The following is an 18,465-nucleotide window of genomic DNA, read 5'->3' as shown; positions in this document are numbered from 1 at the left end:
CTTTCTACATCTTCTTTGGTCCTGGACTGAGTTTTGCTCCACCACACAATTCTGATCTGCCCACTGACAGAGAGCTCATGGAACAGACGCGTGGGGAAATCTGCATTCCCAGCAACCGGAGGCATGTTATTAGGTCAGCAAGGAAGCTGCTTGTTGCTTTCTCCTCTGAACAGGAAACAAGGGCTACCATAATGAGCAGGTTGGCATGAACTTTATTCTATCTTCTGTATAATTTTAAGTACATAAGAAAGGTTTTTTCCACAAGCCTCAGGAGAAGATAAGTACAAGTTAGGCAGTCTCAAAATAAAAAAAATTTGCATATTTTGTGAGTTTCATCCTAGAGGAAGAAAAACCATTGCCAATGTACAGAGGAAATGCAGTCAGATATGCTTGTCACCAGAGGCAGGGAAACAAAGGGCAAGCATGTGCAGCTCCCTTGATGGCCTCCTGGAACAGAGGCTGCAAGCCTCTAGCAGAGTAAAGAGCCAAGCAACAGCAGAAGGGGAGAAGCTGAGAACAGTTTCACATTCTATAGCAACTGAACATGAGAGGATGAAAAATGGAACTGATTTTGTCCAATTGTTTGGAAAACAAATACTGAATTTGGAATGAAGACGCCTCCCTCACTAGGAAGGAGAGACATTCACAAGAATGGTTTTGGAAGACAATGTGAGTTCAGCTGCTCAGAAGGAATGCTTTGGGCACAGCTCCCTTTTGGAGAATGGCTCAGAGGGAAGTGGATACTTCAGCTGCTAACCCTGGACAGACAGCAGAGTGGATCATTGACTCCAATGCAGTCATCTCTGGGACCTGTTTACTGCAAAGCTTCCCACCATGGCACAAAGAGAATTACACAGAGCAAATAGGAATGTTGAAAGGGAAACTCGAGGTGGAATGCTACATGGCTAGGCCATTGGTCCAGCAAACCCATTCGCCACGCCTTACAATGCCACTGACTGGTTAGTACACATCGCTGGAGTTAGTAGCAGCTCCCAGTACCTTCCTGAAACACACCTGCCATCTGAACTTACCATGCTGGGAACTACAGACCCCGATGAGGACACCCTTACGTCAATCCAAAGAGGGGACCACATTCCTTTTTCACATGAACAATAGGTCTGAAGAGAACACAAAATGAACCAATGTAACGATCTGAAAGCCAACCACCAAACCTGGCTCTGAAGCTCGCCGGAAGTCAGACGTGATTGATTGGTGCAGTTACATCTGACAAGAGGGGGGATGATGCACCTTCCAGCAGATGATCAACTGACCCGCCACCCTGCACCAAATCCCAGCCCGAGGTATTTCAGTGAAGGCAGGTAGCCGTGTCTCTCAGGTAGAAAACAGAGAAGCAGTTTGAGAGCAGAAAGGTACAGGAAATCTAAGAGAATCATCTGAAAGCAGATTTGTCCCACAGCCAGGGCAAGGGGAGGCACAAGCCCCAATGCCATTCTGCTTAGCCAGCAATTTCCGTCACGCTGGTGACTAGCTTCTGCCCATTCCACAGGGACTTGAACTGTTCAGGGACAGGGAACTCGTTCTGGAGGGTGAAAGAAAGCTGTAGTGAAAAGTCTGGTTTCTAAGACAGACAAGAGGCTATTCCCATCCTGACAAACCTAGTGGCAGACAAAGGATCATTTGCCTTGCACTAAGAAATCACTACCCACCCCTTTTCCTATTGCTCTGTAATTCTGACTATGCAGCACATCCTTTGGGATACTGGCCACAAGGACAATATTTGATTTAAAAACCAACATACAGGTTGAACCTCTGTAGTCCAAAACCCTCAGGACTGGACCACTGCCCAACCAGGGAACTTACCAGACCAGGGGAAGTCAATATTGTCTAGCAGCATTACCAACACTTCCACTGGTTACTGGGTTCTTAGACAATTAGGGGTGAATTACAGCAAAATAACACCCCAGAATAAAGAGCCAGGACGGGTGACCCTAAACAAACCTGATGAGACTGTGGGAATCTTGGCCACACCCATGATAAGTGGACATCCAGGTAACTAAAATCACGCTGGACCATGGATGCTGCTCAACCAGAGAGCTTCAACCCATACCAAGATTTGGTTTGGTGAGCAGATGCTACGTTTAGCAAGTCGCGGCTTTTTTTAGAAGATTTAACCGAACAAGTCTAAAGTTAACAGACCACACTGTTACCACAGCCACACTTCATTCGTCCCTAGAGCTAGAAGGGATGAGGGTTGGTTACAACAGTGTGTCTTCCTAACAAGTGCCATTTGGTCAGATGTTAGTGAATCTGCCTTCCAAGAAGACAGATGAAAGGCACCCACATCTGGTGGGTTTCAAGAATCCACCATCAAAGGGTGAAATCTGGGGAAAGGTCCAGATAGCAGGAAAAGGCTCCAAAGGGGTGTGAACAGCCTTCCCTGGGAGGGGCTTGCATTTGGCTCAATAAAACAATGGAACAAGCTATGACCTGAAGTGACGCTATAATTTTTAAATCTCTAATCCTTAACATTGAACAAGCCACCTCTCCCCTGCTCCCCTTCATTCCAGCCCTTGCCACCTGACTTCAGGAAGAGGAAACACTTACAAAATCACCGCTCTCTGTGGGGATGAGAACGTTCATCTCTGAAGACTTGGCACTGACAATCTCACAGTCTAGGGAACTCTTGCTCAGGTACACATGGCATCCGTCTGTTTTGTTGATGGAAATTGTTGGCACTTTACCCATTACCTAGGGAGGAAAACAGGGTGGGGAGGTGGTTACAGTAGCACTGGCTTGTCTTAATGAACCACTCATTTGTTTATTGCTTTGCATTTTCCTCCAGGGAGCAAGTCTTTTACATTAGACTCTACCACGTGAGGTAGAACAGTTAACTCTGGGCAATGTTCCTGGTTAGCTTTGCACTTGCGCAAATGTCCAGGAGATATGCAGGTATTGCCCAGCTGATTAGCAGTGCTCACAGCTGACAGAGTGTGTTTCTATGGTCATGCACATCTGCACATGCCTTGATACACAAAACAATTTATTCCACCCATTGATGGAAGAAAATTAGAGGGAATGCTGAGTCTCTGCCATGGAAGGTAAGACAAAGGTCAAATGGTGGTTGAGCAGCTCGCCCATCACCACAAATCCAGGGTTGGCAGAAATTAGAAAACACGCTCTTAACCGCCAGCCCCTGGCTTTAGCTGTTAGAGTGCACTGCCTTCTTGAGGGTGGAAAACCCATCCAGAAGCCACACTCAGTACGAGTTTGCTTTCTGTTCTGCACCCCTGGTTAGATGGTGCTGTTTGAAAACCCCCATATGGATGGAGTTTGATGTTCATCTGAAGCAGACAGATTGTAGCCTGGCAGGCCTGTAAAGGCACCACCACATGATGCAAGACTGAGTTCTACAGAATCAGAGCCCCAAGGAAGGTTGGGGGCAGTTACCTGAATTTTAACGTCCCTGCAGTTTATGATTTCCACAATGCCTACCACGTCGTCAAACACCAAGCCTAACTTCTTACAGTTATCTGCAGGGGGAGAGAGAACAGCTCGTTGTGCCACAACCCCCACTCCTGAGCCACCTCACTGGTGTGCCGGCAGGCAGAAGCCTGGCCCATCGGGACCCCAGCACTTACCCACAGTGATAGAGTTGATTTTGCCTTTGATTTGGAGGGTACTGTTCATGCAGTTGTAAATATAGGCTACCTGCTTCAGCTGTGTGTCACTGATCACCAGACTGGAGGCATTCTCCTGGTTTTCCTGAGAAGGGGTGAAAAATACCAATTATTCTGGTTTCACTAAAGAGCTACAGGCTTTACGAACTGTGGTGGGGTCCAGTGAATGAAGACCCTCTCATGGAGTCACAAGGCTTCAGAGACAGTTTGTTCCTTCAAGTGGACACGTTCCAGTTATTTCAAAAGAAAAGTGCCTGCAAACCCTCCTCTGCTACTGACTTGCCGTCCAGCAGCCAGGGACACTCACCACTCTCCACTTCTTGCCCTCCAGTTCTAGCATGGCCGGTGCCTTCTTTGAGGAGGATATTTTTGGTGAGCTAGCAGCACCGGCTGGTTTGGGAACAACAAAGGGTTTAGGTCCTGTTCGGACAGAGCCACCTTGGCTTTTCAGCGCTGGGTTTTTGTGGGTCTTCATATCATCTGAGACATGTTTCAGGCCTTCAAGAGAAAGGGATAGTATCAGAGGGGGAGCTGTGTTAGTCTGTATCTGCAAAGAGAACAGAGTCCTGTGGCACCTTCAAAACTAACAGATTTACACTTAAACTTCCATACTCTGGGTGGCCTTGAGCCAGAAACACCTGTGGTACAGGTCCTGGTGGGAGGGCAGGGGGGTAAGTGGCTCTGTGCACTGCTACTCCCCTCCCAACAAGATGGGGTAATGGCAGGGCAGCGATGTGCTGCTCCTGCTGCTACCACAGAGGTGGGGTGACAGTGTCTGGGAGTACAGAGCCATGTGTACCCTGGGAGCAAGGTGCCAGGTAAACATTGCACCCCACCTCAGCCCCCACATAGCCTCTGCCTTTCCCAGGGTTGCTGGATTAAAGAGGTGCCCATGCATTTGGGCTTAAGTTTTTATGAGCAAAACCCCACTTTGTCAGATGCAACCGGTACACCCAACAAAGTGGGTTTTTTTGCCCACGAACACTCGTGCCCAAGAGAAAGCGATGTTACTCTGGATGTCATGCAGTTGGATAATGCTGTACTACCAGGTGTGCAGGATCCTAGCTTAACCAGCACCAGAAGTCAGCAGCTGGTACAAAAGCTGTGCGCTAAACTTTTTTTGGACCTCTAAAACATGTTCTCCGCCTTACGAGTTTATAAACTCCATTGGACTAGGCAACATGAAAGACGGCTATGAAGAAAGGGACCGGCTGTGTGTGGGGGTGGGGGAGTACTTTTACCATTTAATGGCATGAGCTCCAGAGCTAGATTTCAAGTGTCACGTTGAACATGACAGCCAGAATTCTGCAGCTGTTTCACACTCTGCAGGGAAGATGCAAATCCAGGGCCGAGTTTTCATGAGCTTTGTTTCACCCACACTTCACTGGGTCACTGAGCATGGTAATGGGTGTGCAGGTTTGTGCATGCAAAGCGGTCTCCTCCCCCATCTCCCAGCAAATTTTTAAACTAAAATATCCTAATCTTGCTCTTTTGTGTATCTAATGCTCTGAGCAGTCCAAGCCCATTCATGCAGGAAATGCTATTAGCTAAGAGAATGCTCCTTGCAGCTCACAGTTAGCTTTTTAGGATTTGCAGATAAGAGTCTGCAGCCAGAACTTAGAATGTTTTCCTCTGTTGACCTACTAGCCAAATGGCTGCCCACCACCAGCCTTCAATTGCCCAGTTTGCTTACCAGAGGTAATGCCTTCTCCCTGATTGATCTGGGCAAACAAAGCTGAGCGGGAAACAGAGTCATCTGTGCCAGAATGTGTAGAGGTTGGAGCAGGAGGTGGGGGAGGACCAGGTGGAGGAGGAGCAGCACCAGTAGAGGGTCCTGTCGGTGCACCACCCACTTCTTTCGCTACCGGACCCTGTAAGAGATGCACAAGAGGGAGTTAATACTGCTTCCTGCAACAGTCCCCATCACACTAGCTTCCCTTGGTTGTAAAGTATCCATCAACAACATACAGTCGGCACTCACCGTTTTGCTCCAGGTCAGGCCAGTGGTGTGATACTCTTTGATGTACGCCTGGAGCTCTGCCCAGATACTCAGATAAGCTTTCACCCAGTCCACATGCTTCTTATCTCTGAGGAGGAAGAGATGAATAAAAGCTACGTAGTGCAGGTCATTATCTAGGAGAGATCTGAAGCCATGTGGCTGAAACTGGAGCTTCAAGTTTCCCCCATCCCCTAGTTTCTAGAGGAGACTATTTGGAGTGGAATGGCACGATCAATTCAAGGAGAGAGAAAGCTAAAATCCCCAGCACTGATGCCTAGTGTGAACAACTAGCTAGTGGTGTGTTTGCATCAGAAAGCCAGCCACTCTTGAATGCAGCCCCCCGACACCCAACAGAGGCATCCACAGAATGCAGAACAAAATGGACCGGCAACAAACTAAACCCCACTAGGTGATCCTCAGTTGGCAGAACATGTTGGAAAGACGTGTTAGTGCTAATGCAAAAAAGCCAAGGGGCTTCCTGGATGGAGTGAGTACATGAGGGATGTCGATGTACTGGCTACCAGCAATTTGCTCAGTAACCTAAATCCAAGGCCAAAGTCGATATAATTATGGAAATTCAGCACTTTCTGAAGCTGAGGTGTACTGAATACACCAAGGAAAGGACAGGACAGGTGCTGAGTTTAAACAGGTGAGGCATTAGGGATTTATTTGAAACAGTTCATCTTTCTTGATGGTTCAGCTTGAATTAGGACTTTGTTCACAGCTGTCTGATTTCCATATTTGAGAGATGAACTGAGTGGACAAAGCATTAATTAGGACTTGGGAGACCTAGCTTTAATTTACTGCTCTGCCACACACATCACGTGTGACCTTGGGCAAGTCACTTAGTCTCTGTGTTGCTGTTCCCCCAGTGTTCCATGGGGATAACAATACTACCTTATAGTGGTGCCGGAAGGAGAACAATATTAAAAACTGTGAAATGCTTTGTGGGCTACTGATGAAAAGCACTTACATAAAAGCTAGGTGGTGTTTAACTTTAAGTGACTCAGATGAAGCACAGTAACAGAGAGGTAGCTGTGTTAGTCCGTACTCTAACAAAACGAAGCAGCAGAAATGTAGCACTTAACGAATAAATCATTTTGTTAGTTTTTGATGTGCTACATTTCTGCTGCTTTGTTCAGACGAAGCAGGCAGGATTCTTCTGGCAGGTTAAACCATGCACTAGTGAGATGCAATACCAGATTGGCACAACAGATGCTCATCACTGGCACCAGGGAATTTTATCTTATTCCTGCAGGATTATGTGCTCAGAGGACTGTGTGCACCTCCATTGTTGGGTAAAGGAACCAAAATTTCAGTATTCATCTGCCCGCATCCCTCCCGCTTTGCAGAGCGAAGCTGAACCTACACATCCTTGTATTCCTTGAGGACCCGGTTGGTGTAAAACATGGCCGCATCCATCATTTCCTTCACGTAGGGGCCAGGCTTTGGGGCCTAGAGAAGACAACACATTAGAACCAGGGGCTGATGCAGCAGCAATCCCAGCCACCCCCGAAGACTCACTGTGGTCCTTACCATAGCCACCCAGCCCAGAGCTGGGATGCTCTCGCTGACAGCCGATAGGTGATTGAACAGTTTGCTGCCGCGATTTTTCTCCCGAAAGTTCTGCACCACCTGGATTTGCTCCGAAATGGGTTTCAGTAGCGTTGAGAAGTTACTCTGCAACACAGAAGGGGACAGGTGACACACAGCTCTTGTTAGAGGGATTCCAACTGGCACAAGCCTAAGATACAGCTTTCTTGTAAGCTTTGAACTGCTAGTGCTTCAGTTAGAACCCCCTACCTAGTCCTGCTCCCCCTGTAGTAATATCTTAGTTTTTGTGTTGGACTGGTGCTAGGAACTATGCCAGAAATGGTGACTCATGCAGAGCCTAACAGGCCCTTAGAGACAAGTCTCATCAGTAATGACGACAGGAATATCCCTTGTAGAGATTCTGTAGCATGCAGAAGTTTTTCCACGGTGCTTTGCTGTGTTGAGCTGCAGGTTCACTACAAACCAATTCACTCCAGTATCTAAACTTGATGAAGTGAGAAAGAGTCGGACTTTGAGTCAAGTTACTTCTGTGAATTCAATTCAAACCCTTAATTTTTTTAAATTGCTTTACTATTCAGTCTCTGGCTCTGTGATATCTATTCAGCAAATGGGACACAGAAGATCAACTGCTCAGAAGCAGCTTATCTAGTTGGTCTACTCCAGGGTTCTCTACTTTTTCCAGCCAGGGCAGAACAAATTTTGTTATGTGCACCAAGGTATGTGCAGATGTGTACCACCATAGAAGCATGCTGTGGGTGCTGCAGTGATCAGATGGGTGGCACCTGAATCTTCCCTGGGTGGCCATCCAAGTGTACAGAGAATGCTGGTCTGATCTACTATAGGACACAGTTTAACAGCTCTTGGACCACGGCTGCTCCACTTCTGATCATGCATCGGTCAGCAGTGCTTATCTATAGCTTTTCAAAATCTCTTCCTGTCTGATATTCCCCTTTTGCAAAGGCAGTTTAGTCTTTAAGAATATTTGCACTCATGGTCCTTTCCCTTGACGTCAGTTGTAGATGGCAAGGAGAGCAGCTAGATCTCTGAGACCACCAGCCAGCAAGAATTTGGGAACGTCTGCTCAGGTAAGGGCACGCTTGAGTAAACAAGGTGTACAGAGTTCAGGTATTTGGCCTTTTAAATAAGACCCAGAATTGCCTAGAGACCTGCAAGATGTCCTATACAAAAAGCTAGCTAGGAATTAAAGGCTCAGAGCAAGTCACTCTAAACAAGGCTGACCTGTATCGGATCTGCTGAATTCAGATGTGGGTTCCTGGGCTAAAGGCCTTCTCTGCAGACTTCTGTGTTCTAGGAGGTCTGGTTTAAGAGGGAAAGAGAACCCTGCAGCTGAACTATACTACTGTACTTGGGCAGCAAGAGGGGAAGCAGCACAGAGCTCCTGACATTCTGAAGTAGCACTAGCAGTGGTGGTAGTTCTCCCACAGAGACACTGCAAGGAAGGGCTAAAGCACATAGCATATCACTAGATAAATCAAGGTCTAAGCAGAAAACTGGTGCATGAAGGATCACATTCCCCCTCCCATCAGAGGCCAAAGGTCAGGCGAATGGTTGAGTTACTTATTGAGGAAAACTGAGCCTAAGATGCTAGCCCAAGAGTCAAACTTTCCGAGATGGAGTGCTGAAATTTGACCTTTTGACCTGTACATAGGGGCCAAGTGCTGGTGATACTTTCTCAAAGTCACTAACAGTCCTACTCTCAACAGCTTCATGAATAAATAAAAGTGCAGAGCTTTACTGGTTAGTTGGTGGTTGGTAGCATTAGCTGGTCTTTTGTTAATGCACAGGCAACATGGCTCTGAGCAAGCTTCCAGCTGCCTGGGAGAGGAGGGAGGGGGCTGAGCTCCTGCCTTGCATGCCAATCAAAATTGGCTTGCATGTCACTCTTAGCACCTGTGATGGGGGTTGCTGACCCCTGCTCCAGCCATTATTCAGGTATCACAGCATACAGAATCATGCCCCTGTGCTATCTAGGTAAGAATCTCTGGATAGTGCTTCAAAGACTTATGAGCACTGCACGGTGCTGAACATCATTTAACTCAGTACTGCTGCCACCGTCTTGAAGGTTCTGTTCTGCAATTCAAGGCTTAGTGAGCAGGAAATGCATCTGATATTGGTGCCAGGTGAAATATGAGCCACATACAGGTCGTCAAATATGAGGAGGAACAACCTGTGCATTGTACACACCTTTTTTTTTTTTTTTAAGTGGCAAATCCATAAAATACTCCACATCTTCTAGAAATGGTGTCCCTGGCCTCTGTTTGTCAAGGGCTGGAGATGGATGGCAGGAGACAAGTCACTTAATCATTGTCTTTGGTCCACCCGGCACTGGGCACTGTTGGCAGACGGGATACTGGGCTAGGTGGACCCAGTAATGGCCATTCTTAATGTTACGATCTTATGTTAGTTGTTTCAGTGAGTCTTGAGTCAGTTTCTGGAACTAGACCCTTGGTGCATGCTATTCTGATCAGAAGCGTGCTAATTCACGATGCAGGCATCACCTCCACTCTCCGATGGGATTGTTTGGGAGCAATTTTAAGGGCCTAGATTCCTCACCTTTTGCTGTTTTCCTCCAAATTATCCAAGACCTGCGTGACCGGTGTTAAGATTCCCCAGACTTACCGCTGATGGCTGCTGACATTGTGATGCTGTCACCAGGAGGCTCCTCTCAATCATCAGGCCCGTATGGACCATTTCAGCCTTACAAGGAAAAGGAAAACCAGTTACACATTGTTTACACAGACAAAAAAGATGTTCCAGTGATGGGTGTGGTAAGCTGGGACTCAGGAAATGCGAGTTCAATTCTCTGCTCCAGCACCAATGCCCTGAGTGACCCTGGGCAAGTCACAGCCTCAGTTCTCCATTTGTAAAAGGTGGCTAACAGCACTTTCCTACCTACCAGGGCATTGCAAAGACATATACGTAATAGATCATGAGGTGGGCAAAAGGGGCCGTGTAAGATATCTAGGCAAAACAATGTAACTACATGTAGACATGAAGATGATACTATTTACAAGGATCAGCTCACATTTTGGCCTTCCCTGCATGATTTTAGTTGCGAAGACGGCTGATTCTGGGCCTTTCGGCCTGTCTTTAACTTACACTGCAGTCCGTATTCTTGGAGATAACGGAAACTGAGTCAAGGCAAGAATTTACCAAACACAGACTGGGAATCTCTGTTCCCGCTTAGAGGGATACACCATCAAGAGGGAAATGAGTTCTCCCAGATGAGTGCCTTGCTCTAGGAGCAGGGAGAAAGCAAGCAAAATTCAGTGACCCCGAGCCAGCCCTCAACAGTCTACCTTAGTGGGGAAATAAAGCTAAATCCTTACATGTTTCTGAACATCACCACCGATGTCTTTGCTGATCTTGATATATTCTGCTACTGGACCAGCCAGGAGATTGTCAAAAGCTTGCACAAACTGAGCCATTCCTGCAGGAAAAGATCAAAGCGTAGAGTTAAGTGGCACCAAAGGGACTCGGAAGTGTTTAGGAGTATTTTCAGCAAATCCTGCCACCCCCACTTCCACTTCAGTTTTGCAGAGCGCTTTGTGGGTAGGATTGTGCAAATCTAAGTGTACACACATTGGCTGGTGCTAATCCTCAAGCATGCAGACTGATGCTGTTTTAAATGTACTTTTGCTTAAGAAAGATGCAGCTTGACAATAAGGAGACAAGGGAAGTATTACACCCGCAGGAAGTTCTCGTTTTAACAGTACAGTAACCACAGGCCCACCCTGCATTTGTGTGTGGGTACGTTATCTGTGTAAAACTCACTTCCCCTCCTGGTACAGCTATTCAGGCTTACACAACATCAGCTTGCACACTCTGAAGCACATCTGCCTTCCATTATTGGTACTTTCAGCATCTAGTACAGACAAACTCTCTCATCTGGCAACATCCCTCATCCAGCAGTATGACAGATGTTGTTGGACCAGACAGTGCTTGGACAAGAGAGCTCCAGCTGCTGGGCTGCAGAGAAGCCGTGCTGGCAGCCTGCTCTGGGGAGCCCCAAGGGCAGCCGCGAGGCAGGGAGCCATACTGCAGGGAGCCCCGCCCCCATTGGGAGCCCCGTGCCCTGCCAGTAGCCAGGGCTGGGGGGAGCCCTCCAGGAGTGGAACCCCCCGCCCACTCCCGTCCCCCTGCAGCCTGGGGGCAGGGAGCCTGCAGCAGCTCAGGGGAGAGCCCAGTCAGCAGGCTCAAATGCCCTCCCCCCAAAACACACACACATGGCAGCCAGGAGGCCTGACCTCCCCTTGTACAACAAATCCCCTCATTCAGGATGTCCCAAGGATGCCAGATGAGGGAGGTACAACCTCTACAAACAACATCAGCTACATGCTGCATTCAGTACAGAGACGTGAATTTGTAGCAGAGGGTTCCTACCTTTGGAAGAGCCCTCTCCACACATGTCACGGCTTTGGGACATAGTTTCCAAGCGCCCCACAGCCTTCTCCAACCGCTCAACCAGGCTTTCCATATCTGTCATTGCTCACCACCTGCAGAGACAGACTAGCACAGTTAGCTCCTTGTACACAGGATAAACAGAATGCTCAGTAGTCTCTCTCAGCATTCTGAATGTGAAGACTTCCCCTCTGACCGGTGCATGACTATTTGTATAATTCAGATTAGGCATTTTAGGTTACGTAGCACGCTTACTCATTGTTGATAACTCAGTCAGAACCCCTTGGTTGGCTAAATCACAAAGCCCAAGTGCACAGTAGTACAACCACAGTTGTGATTCTAACCATAACTGACTTGTTGCATGATTGCCGTTAAAGGCCAGTTCTTGTCCTGCATGTATAATGGTTTCATTACGAAGAGAAGATTGCAGATAAGATTTGGTGGTTTTGATTCCCTAAATGAATTTTAGGTGGCCACACCTACGCCTGAATTCCAAGACTCCAGCAATGTCTCAACCCACACAATTAGCATGCCAAACTGAGACACGCTCTGGCACATGCCAAGACAAGCAGCTGCACAAGAATTCAAAGCTGGTTCTGAAACAATGTGTCCCCTGTTAATACTTTCCATCTACATTCTGCTGCATCTATACTGGGGAAACTAGTCTCCCAGCAATGCACAAAGGCAATTTAGGTACATTAGTCATTTAAGCTTCTCATTTGAAGAAGTATAATACAACGTTCCATTAACTCCTGCCCTGCTCAGCACCAGAGAACGTTAGAATTCGTCCTCTGAACACTTACTATAAAGAAAACACACAGAGGGATCAGCAGCCAGCCAACGACCAGCTTCCATCTTATCACCATACATTAAAGCGTTTTGAAGCATGAATCACTATTCTAGCCTGAACACACAACTTCCTTTTATTGCAGACAGCCCCCAGAGATCAGAGCCTTAACAGGAAGAATTTCACCTTCTGTCACTGCCTCTAACACCCTCAAAAGGGAAACTCAATTTGTTTGGCTCTATTTAAAAAGCCAAGAATAGATCTGTCTCAAATTAGACTTGGATTTTAACCAATCTTGCTTTTGCTTGCAAGTCTCCCCAGTCCTGAAATAAAATGTTTATTTTTCCCTGTTCCATGGAGGATGCAAGCCTGATCCAGCATTAGTCACAAGGAACACTGATGTCACTAGGAAAAACATGGTCACTTTCCATCATCCCTCCATTCCTATGAAAAATCAGCAAGAAAGCCACAAACCATGGAGAAAGGAGGAAAGGACAAGGTGGGGGAAGGGGAGTCTGATGCAATATTCCACCCCCAGCATATTTACTCAACTTCAGAGAGGAAGAGAGCAGTTTCCTCCTTGGAACAGCATCTCTTGTAGTTCACTTACAGAAAGGTGATCAGAAGCTATAAATTACAGCAAGAAAGAGTTTAGAGAAGCTTGAGGCGTGTGTGACATGCTGATCATGCTTCCTACACCAGTGGTTCACTCTATTCTATCTCCTAGGAAGCAGGATACCAAGCACAGGGTCCAGTGCTCCACCTCAGCAGGAAACCCCAGGTTCACACAAATCCCAATTCCCACAAGAATAAAGTTGCAGCTCTTGATTCCTCCCCTCTTACCCTGTATTCCAAAAGGTGGGGGGAGGAACTAAGGGAAGCAACTTCTGTATACGTTCTAATGAAGTACATTTCAGAAAGGATCTCAGCTTCACAGTACAGGGAGCAGACAAAGCTACTATTCTGCACCACGGATTCCTACTCCAGTCCATATGGGGCTCTAATCTGATCAGACCTGTTACTCTGAATCCATCTGCATTTTAGATAGGGATTATGTATAACATGAGAGAACCCAGATGGAGGGCAGCGTCCAGCCCTGAGGAATTCAATGTGATGCAGGCACCACAATGCACAACACTGCTCCCAGGGGAGCAGCTGAAACCAGAGATATTACCAAAGTTCCCCTCAGGACTTCCAATGGGCTTCCCTCATTCCCTCCACTGATAGGTCAGAATATTTTGGGCAGCTAGCAGGTTGTCAGGAACATCCTACATGTATGGCATTTGAGGTCACATCTGCAAACCAGGCCCAACATAAGAGATGGTGAATTCATTTTATCTTCTAGTTGCGATAGACGAGGTACCCTCAGTGTTATGACACCGCATATGTAGTAATTCATTTGATTTTGCTGCCACAACACCAAGTGACTTAATTGATGGTGATGTGAACTTTAGCTGGAGTCTGCTACACTTCAGCCACCCTTCACCACAACTGCCTACTACAGCTCACTTCTTGCTGCACTCTCTTCTGCCTGCCAGATGTAAATACCTCTAAGCATGATATTTAAATATAGAGACATCTCATTATTCAGAGCAGAATCACACCGATGTTCATAAGAGCAGCATCTTCAATCCAGTAACTCAAACATAGCGGGGAAAACCAATCACGGCAACGCACTGGCTGAGCAATCATCTAATACAACATGAAATGCCAAAACAAGATGTAAGAAAATGATAATCTATAAATTATGAATTTTAACTTGGTTCTATGACATTCTGTAGTACAATAAGATACAAATAAATAAGTAAGATTCTATCAGTAAGAGGGAGTTGTAAATTGAGACACCGGGGTCACTTTGGCCAATAAAATTTGTGTTCTGGATAACTTCAATATCTTTCTGAAGTGAAATTTTATGTAAAACATCAGGGCTATCCTTTGATTTAACCAACCATTTGAGGTTCAGAGGAGATTCCAACATTGGAGATAAAATCCAGAGTTCAGGTTTAGGTCCCATTTACATGAGAAGTTTTTTCAAATGTTGGTTTTCTGCTAATAGTTACAAGTGGAGTGGTCAAGAACCAACTCTAACTAGTTTCAGCTCTCTTAGCAGTCCAGTTAAGAACTTATGCCGAACCTCCAAACATTTATTCTGGCTGAGAGATCGATTCCCTTCCAGACCATCTGAAAAGTTTTTTTGGTTTTAAGCTACTTGCCAACATTAAGATCACTTTTTCGGGACCTGGTATACCCTGGCAGTGACATGGGCCTTTCAACTATACCTACAATCTGCCTTTTAAAGGACTCAAAATGATAAACAGAATTGTCAAATCTAAGAGGCCTAACAACTAATTAATCCAAAGAAAACAATTTGGCGCCGGAGGGAATTTTCTATTTTGGGACCTGTGAGTCAAGGATTGATAGTTTTTCCTGATAACCAATCCAAGACCAGTACTTGTATCAGGACTTATTGACTCTAATAATCTAGATAGGTTTGGTGAGGCATTTTTCGCTTGGCAGGTCCAGCTATGAGACTTTCACATTGTAGTCATTTAGTTTAATAATTTTTCAGTATAACTGAGTATTAGCTTTTTAATTTCTCAACAATCCCATACAGTTTAGAGTTTGACGTGCACCCGCTGCTCAGATTAACGTTTTGTAATGTACGAGACATTGTGAGCCTGATGTTACCAATGACATTATAAGTACTTCCTGTTTCCACAGTCCAGAGGAGCTGCAGTGGGACAAGTAAATTGAGAAAATACAGGAATTTATTTTAAGTTAACAGTCTCAGCTGACTTCCTGAAGGGTTTTATACTACCTCCAATGTTCCCTGTACATTGAGCACTTGGGCAGCCACTTAAGGTGAGATTAAAACGTTGCCCAGCTAATTAGCAGAGCACCTAGAATGAGCAGCATGTGTTTGTACAGCAGGTGGACATCCACACATGCTTCAGTGCATTAAACAAAATTTATTCTGCACATGGATGGAAAAAAATTGAGGAAACATTGACTATGTGCAAGATTTGTATCTTCTAAAAGCTTAAGAATCTGTTTCTAGCTCAGGACATCAGAGTCAGGTTTTAGTTGAAGAAGAGCAAAACAGTAATCAGAACAACTGACTAAGGGTTTGATTCACCTTGGGAGCTGCCAGGGCTCGCAATGAATACACTATTACGGATAGTTTCTGTTAGCTGCCAAGACACAAGGTTCTGTAGTCTCTTGGATAAATACTTTTTGACATTGATCTCCAAAATGAAGCTATTTACGGCCGCTACCTCAGGATGGCAGCTTTTTATTTCTGTTTTAGAAAGTTATCCCATAATATTTTGTCAGATACAAGAGAAACATGCTAGTTGGATCCTATTCAACTTGTTAAGGATCCCATTCTAGTATTCCCTGTAAGCTGAGTGCTTGGGTGGCCACCCAGGATCCTATTCAGCACTCCTGAACAACAATTTCCACTGAAATCACAAGAATTTTTTACCTGAATTAAAAAATGCCATATAAACTTAGTAGAAAGAAGTTGTGTTAATCAAATAAAGTGACTCTGGGTACTCTTTATTCATTGGAATTACTTGCAATTTAAAATTTGCACTTGTCAAGTCCCTGATTACATTTCCTGCCAGGTTGAAGAGTCTAGCACAGATTCCCTCTTTTTAAAAATCTGAGCACATAACCTATTCTTATCCTACAAATAATCTGGAAACTCAAAATTTAAGACACAATAGGCTGATACGATGCTAAGTTGTATGGCATGGATTCAGGACTCAAGGAGCTCAGAATATGCTTCCCTGAGTAGAGATTGCCTTGAACAAGGCCGATAAACCATGCTCACAGTCAGTGTTCCCTCTAATTTTGGCCATCCATCTCTGGAATAAATTTTATCATGTGCGCTAAGGTATGTGCAGATGTGCACCACCAGCAGAAACACAGGCTACCAACTGTGGGCACCAAGGGTGCATTGCTAAAAAGATGAGGAGCATTTGAATCTCTCGCATGTGGCCACCCAAACACTGAGTTTACAGGGAATACTGGAATGGCTCCTTAAGAGGCAGAGAGGAACTCTAGAGTCCACAAGATCACAGAAGGATCCATGTTAACTTTTCTCCCATTTGATTTTCTGAGGAAAGAATGTTAGCCTCAGAAAAGCACTGTCCTGTTGTGATAAAAGTTATCATCCTACAATCCAATCCTTCACTGTCATATGCATTTAACCCGGGGGGTTGGCAACACCTAACATAGTACCAGAAGCTGGCACGATAAATCCTGGGGCTTGGAACAGGAGAACTGCTGCTCCAGTTTTGTGTGACAGTGGAGCAGCATATTGAAGACCTCAGATCAGTTCCATGTTGAACTAAGATAATACAAATTTCACTGTGGAATGGAAGGGTGAGAGGAGAATATAGCAGTACAGAGAAGCAGAGAAAGAGAACAGCCAAGTGACATGTAAAGAGGTACCAGTCATTTGAAGTACCTGGCCCATCCCTATTAAAGGAAAATTCTTTCCGCAGGCAGTACTAAAAGACATAGCTGTAGCGAGGAAATGGACACAGAGATCAAAGTTCCCCTCTTGTGCCTGAATGACTCATTCAGGAGATGCCCATCCCTTTAGTTTGTACCTCTGGTTTGCCTTCTAAAATGTCAGTGTCACACTACATGTCTGCGGAAAGGTGAATAGGCATTTGAAACGTCCAACTTTCAGTTGAATACCATCAGTCAAGAGCGAAGAACTGGCATTCACAAGAACAAAAGTAAAGTCAAGGGGGTAGAGTTTCTACACTGAGTCATGCTCCACACTAGGTTTTCACTGTACGATTTTCAATGTTATCTACATTTATTCCTATTTCAGTTAACATAATACTGCTAAATGGAGGAAATCAGACCTACTCTGCAAGAGCTCCACCGCACTTCACACTGGTATGTAAGCCTATCAGAGGACCATGAAATATTTTATAAATACAAATGAATTTAACTTCAACTTCCATGAACAGCATTTGGATCTATTTATTTCAATAACAGTCACAAGCAGACATACTTCCATTTTAACTCAGTTTATTTGTTGACAACAGAAGTGTTGCTTTCAGCCAACCAACCGTTAGGGCAGGAAGTTATCAGAAAAGCCCCAACCTCTTTTCCTGACTTAATGGATGACATCTGTAAGTAACAGTCTTAATTAAACTGACCACAGCAAGGGAAGTGCACTTACGAATATTTGTTGCTCATTAAGTAGTTAAGTGACCCAATTTAATTTTGTTTTATTTCTAAAGTAGCAGATTACACACACACACACACACACACACACACACACACATCTCTCCTCTTCCAGACAAGCTCATTTACGAACAGAAAGTGGTTCATGGAACAGAAGTACAGTACTTCCCCATAAATGATATACCCAATGAAACGTCATCAATTTTTAACACATGGCTAGAAGAATCTGTTCAGAAAAACACCTCAGAGCTATTTGATTTAGGACAGAAAGTACTGCTCTCCTTGTCGCCCTGCCCCAGAAAGATGGGGGGGCTGCTCCAACACCCCACCTTCGAGCACCCCCCCCACCATACACCTGAGGAGACCTCTACTGCTACCCGCATCCTCAGGCATGCCCCCCACTCCCGCCATACACCTGGGGAGGGCCCCCTCCTGCTACCCGCATCCTCAGGCATGCCCCCCATTCCCCCCATACACCTGGAGGCTCCCTGCTGCCACCCCCGCCCTCGGGCATAGCCCCCACTCCCGCCACACACCTGTGGTCCTGCTCCCACACACATCCCCCCCCCACCCACCGACACCCCGCAGCTCGGCTGCTCAGGCTGCCCCAGCTCCAGAGCAGGGCTCCAGGAGAGCCCGAGGTCGGCCCCCGCCCGGGCCAGGGCAGCCGAGTGTCCCAGGCTGTGGGCGGCTGCACCCCTTCGGGCTGGGCATCCAGGTCCCCGGCCGCTCCCACCGGCTCGGCCCCGCTCCCCCAGCCGGGCGGAGTCCCCTCAGCCCAGCCGCTCACCTCTCCGCCGCTCGCGGCTCCCTCCACTTCCGCCTACAGACACCGCCCAGCGGCCCCCGCGCCG

General features: G+C 46.2%; 1 protein-coding gene across 1 annotated transcript; it reads right to left on the bottom strand.

The window, feature by feature from the left end:
* Positions 1-196: 196 nt before the first annotated feature.
* CAP1 (cyclase associated actin cytoskeleton regulatory protein 1) lies at positions 197-18,436 on the bottom strand. Its single transcript, XM_074976133.1, has 13 exons — positions 18,402-18,436; positions 11,596-11,708; positions 10,542-10,642; positions 9,832-9,909; positions 7,174-7,317; positions 7,007-7,092; positions 5,620-5,725; positions 5,332-5,509; positions 3,946-4,136; positions 3,600-3,723; positions 3,409-3,491; positions 2,566-2,709; positions 197-1,540 (listed from the first exon to the last, which is right to left on the bottom strand). The coding sequence occupies exons 2-13, from the start codon at positions 11,696-11,698 to the stop codon at positions 1,457-1,459; spliced, it is 1,422 nt and encodes a 473-aa protein (XP_074832234.1). The 5' UTR covers positions 11,699-11,708; positions 18,402-18,436; the 3' UTR covers positions 197-1,456.
* Positions 18,437-18,465: the final 29 nt, after the last annotated feature.

The sequence above is a fragment of the Carettochelys insculpta genome, chromosome 24 (assembly GCF_033958435.1).
Source record: "Carettochelys insculpta isolate YL-2023 chromosome 24, ASM3395843v1, whole genome shotgun sequence".
Lineage (NCBI taxonomy): Eukaryota > Metazoa > Chordata > Testudines > Carettochelyidae > Carettochelys > Carettochelys insculpta.
Note: the sequence above shows the minus strand (reverse complement) of the source record. Positions and strands in the feature narration are given on the sequence as shown.

Coding starts and splice junctions, on each gene's coding strand:
- CAP1 (XM_074976133.1), bottom strand. CDS start 11,698: ATGACAGATATGGAAAGCCTGGTTGAGCGGTTGGAGAAGGCTGTGGGG. Junction 10,643..11,595: donor TGGAGAGGGCTCTTCCAAAG/GTAGGAACCCTC, acceptor CTTTTCCTGCAG/GAATGGCTCAGTTTGTGCAA. Junction 3,724..3,945: donor AGGGCAAGAAGTGGAGAGTG/GTGAGTGTCCCT, acceptor ACCCCTTCTCAG/GAAAACCAGGAGAATGCCTC.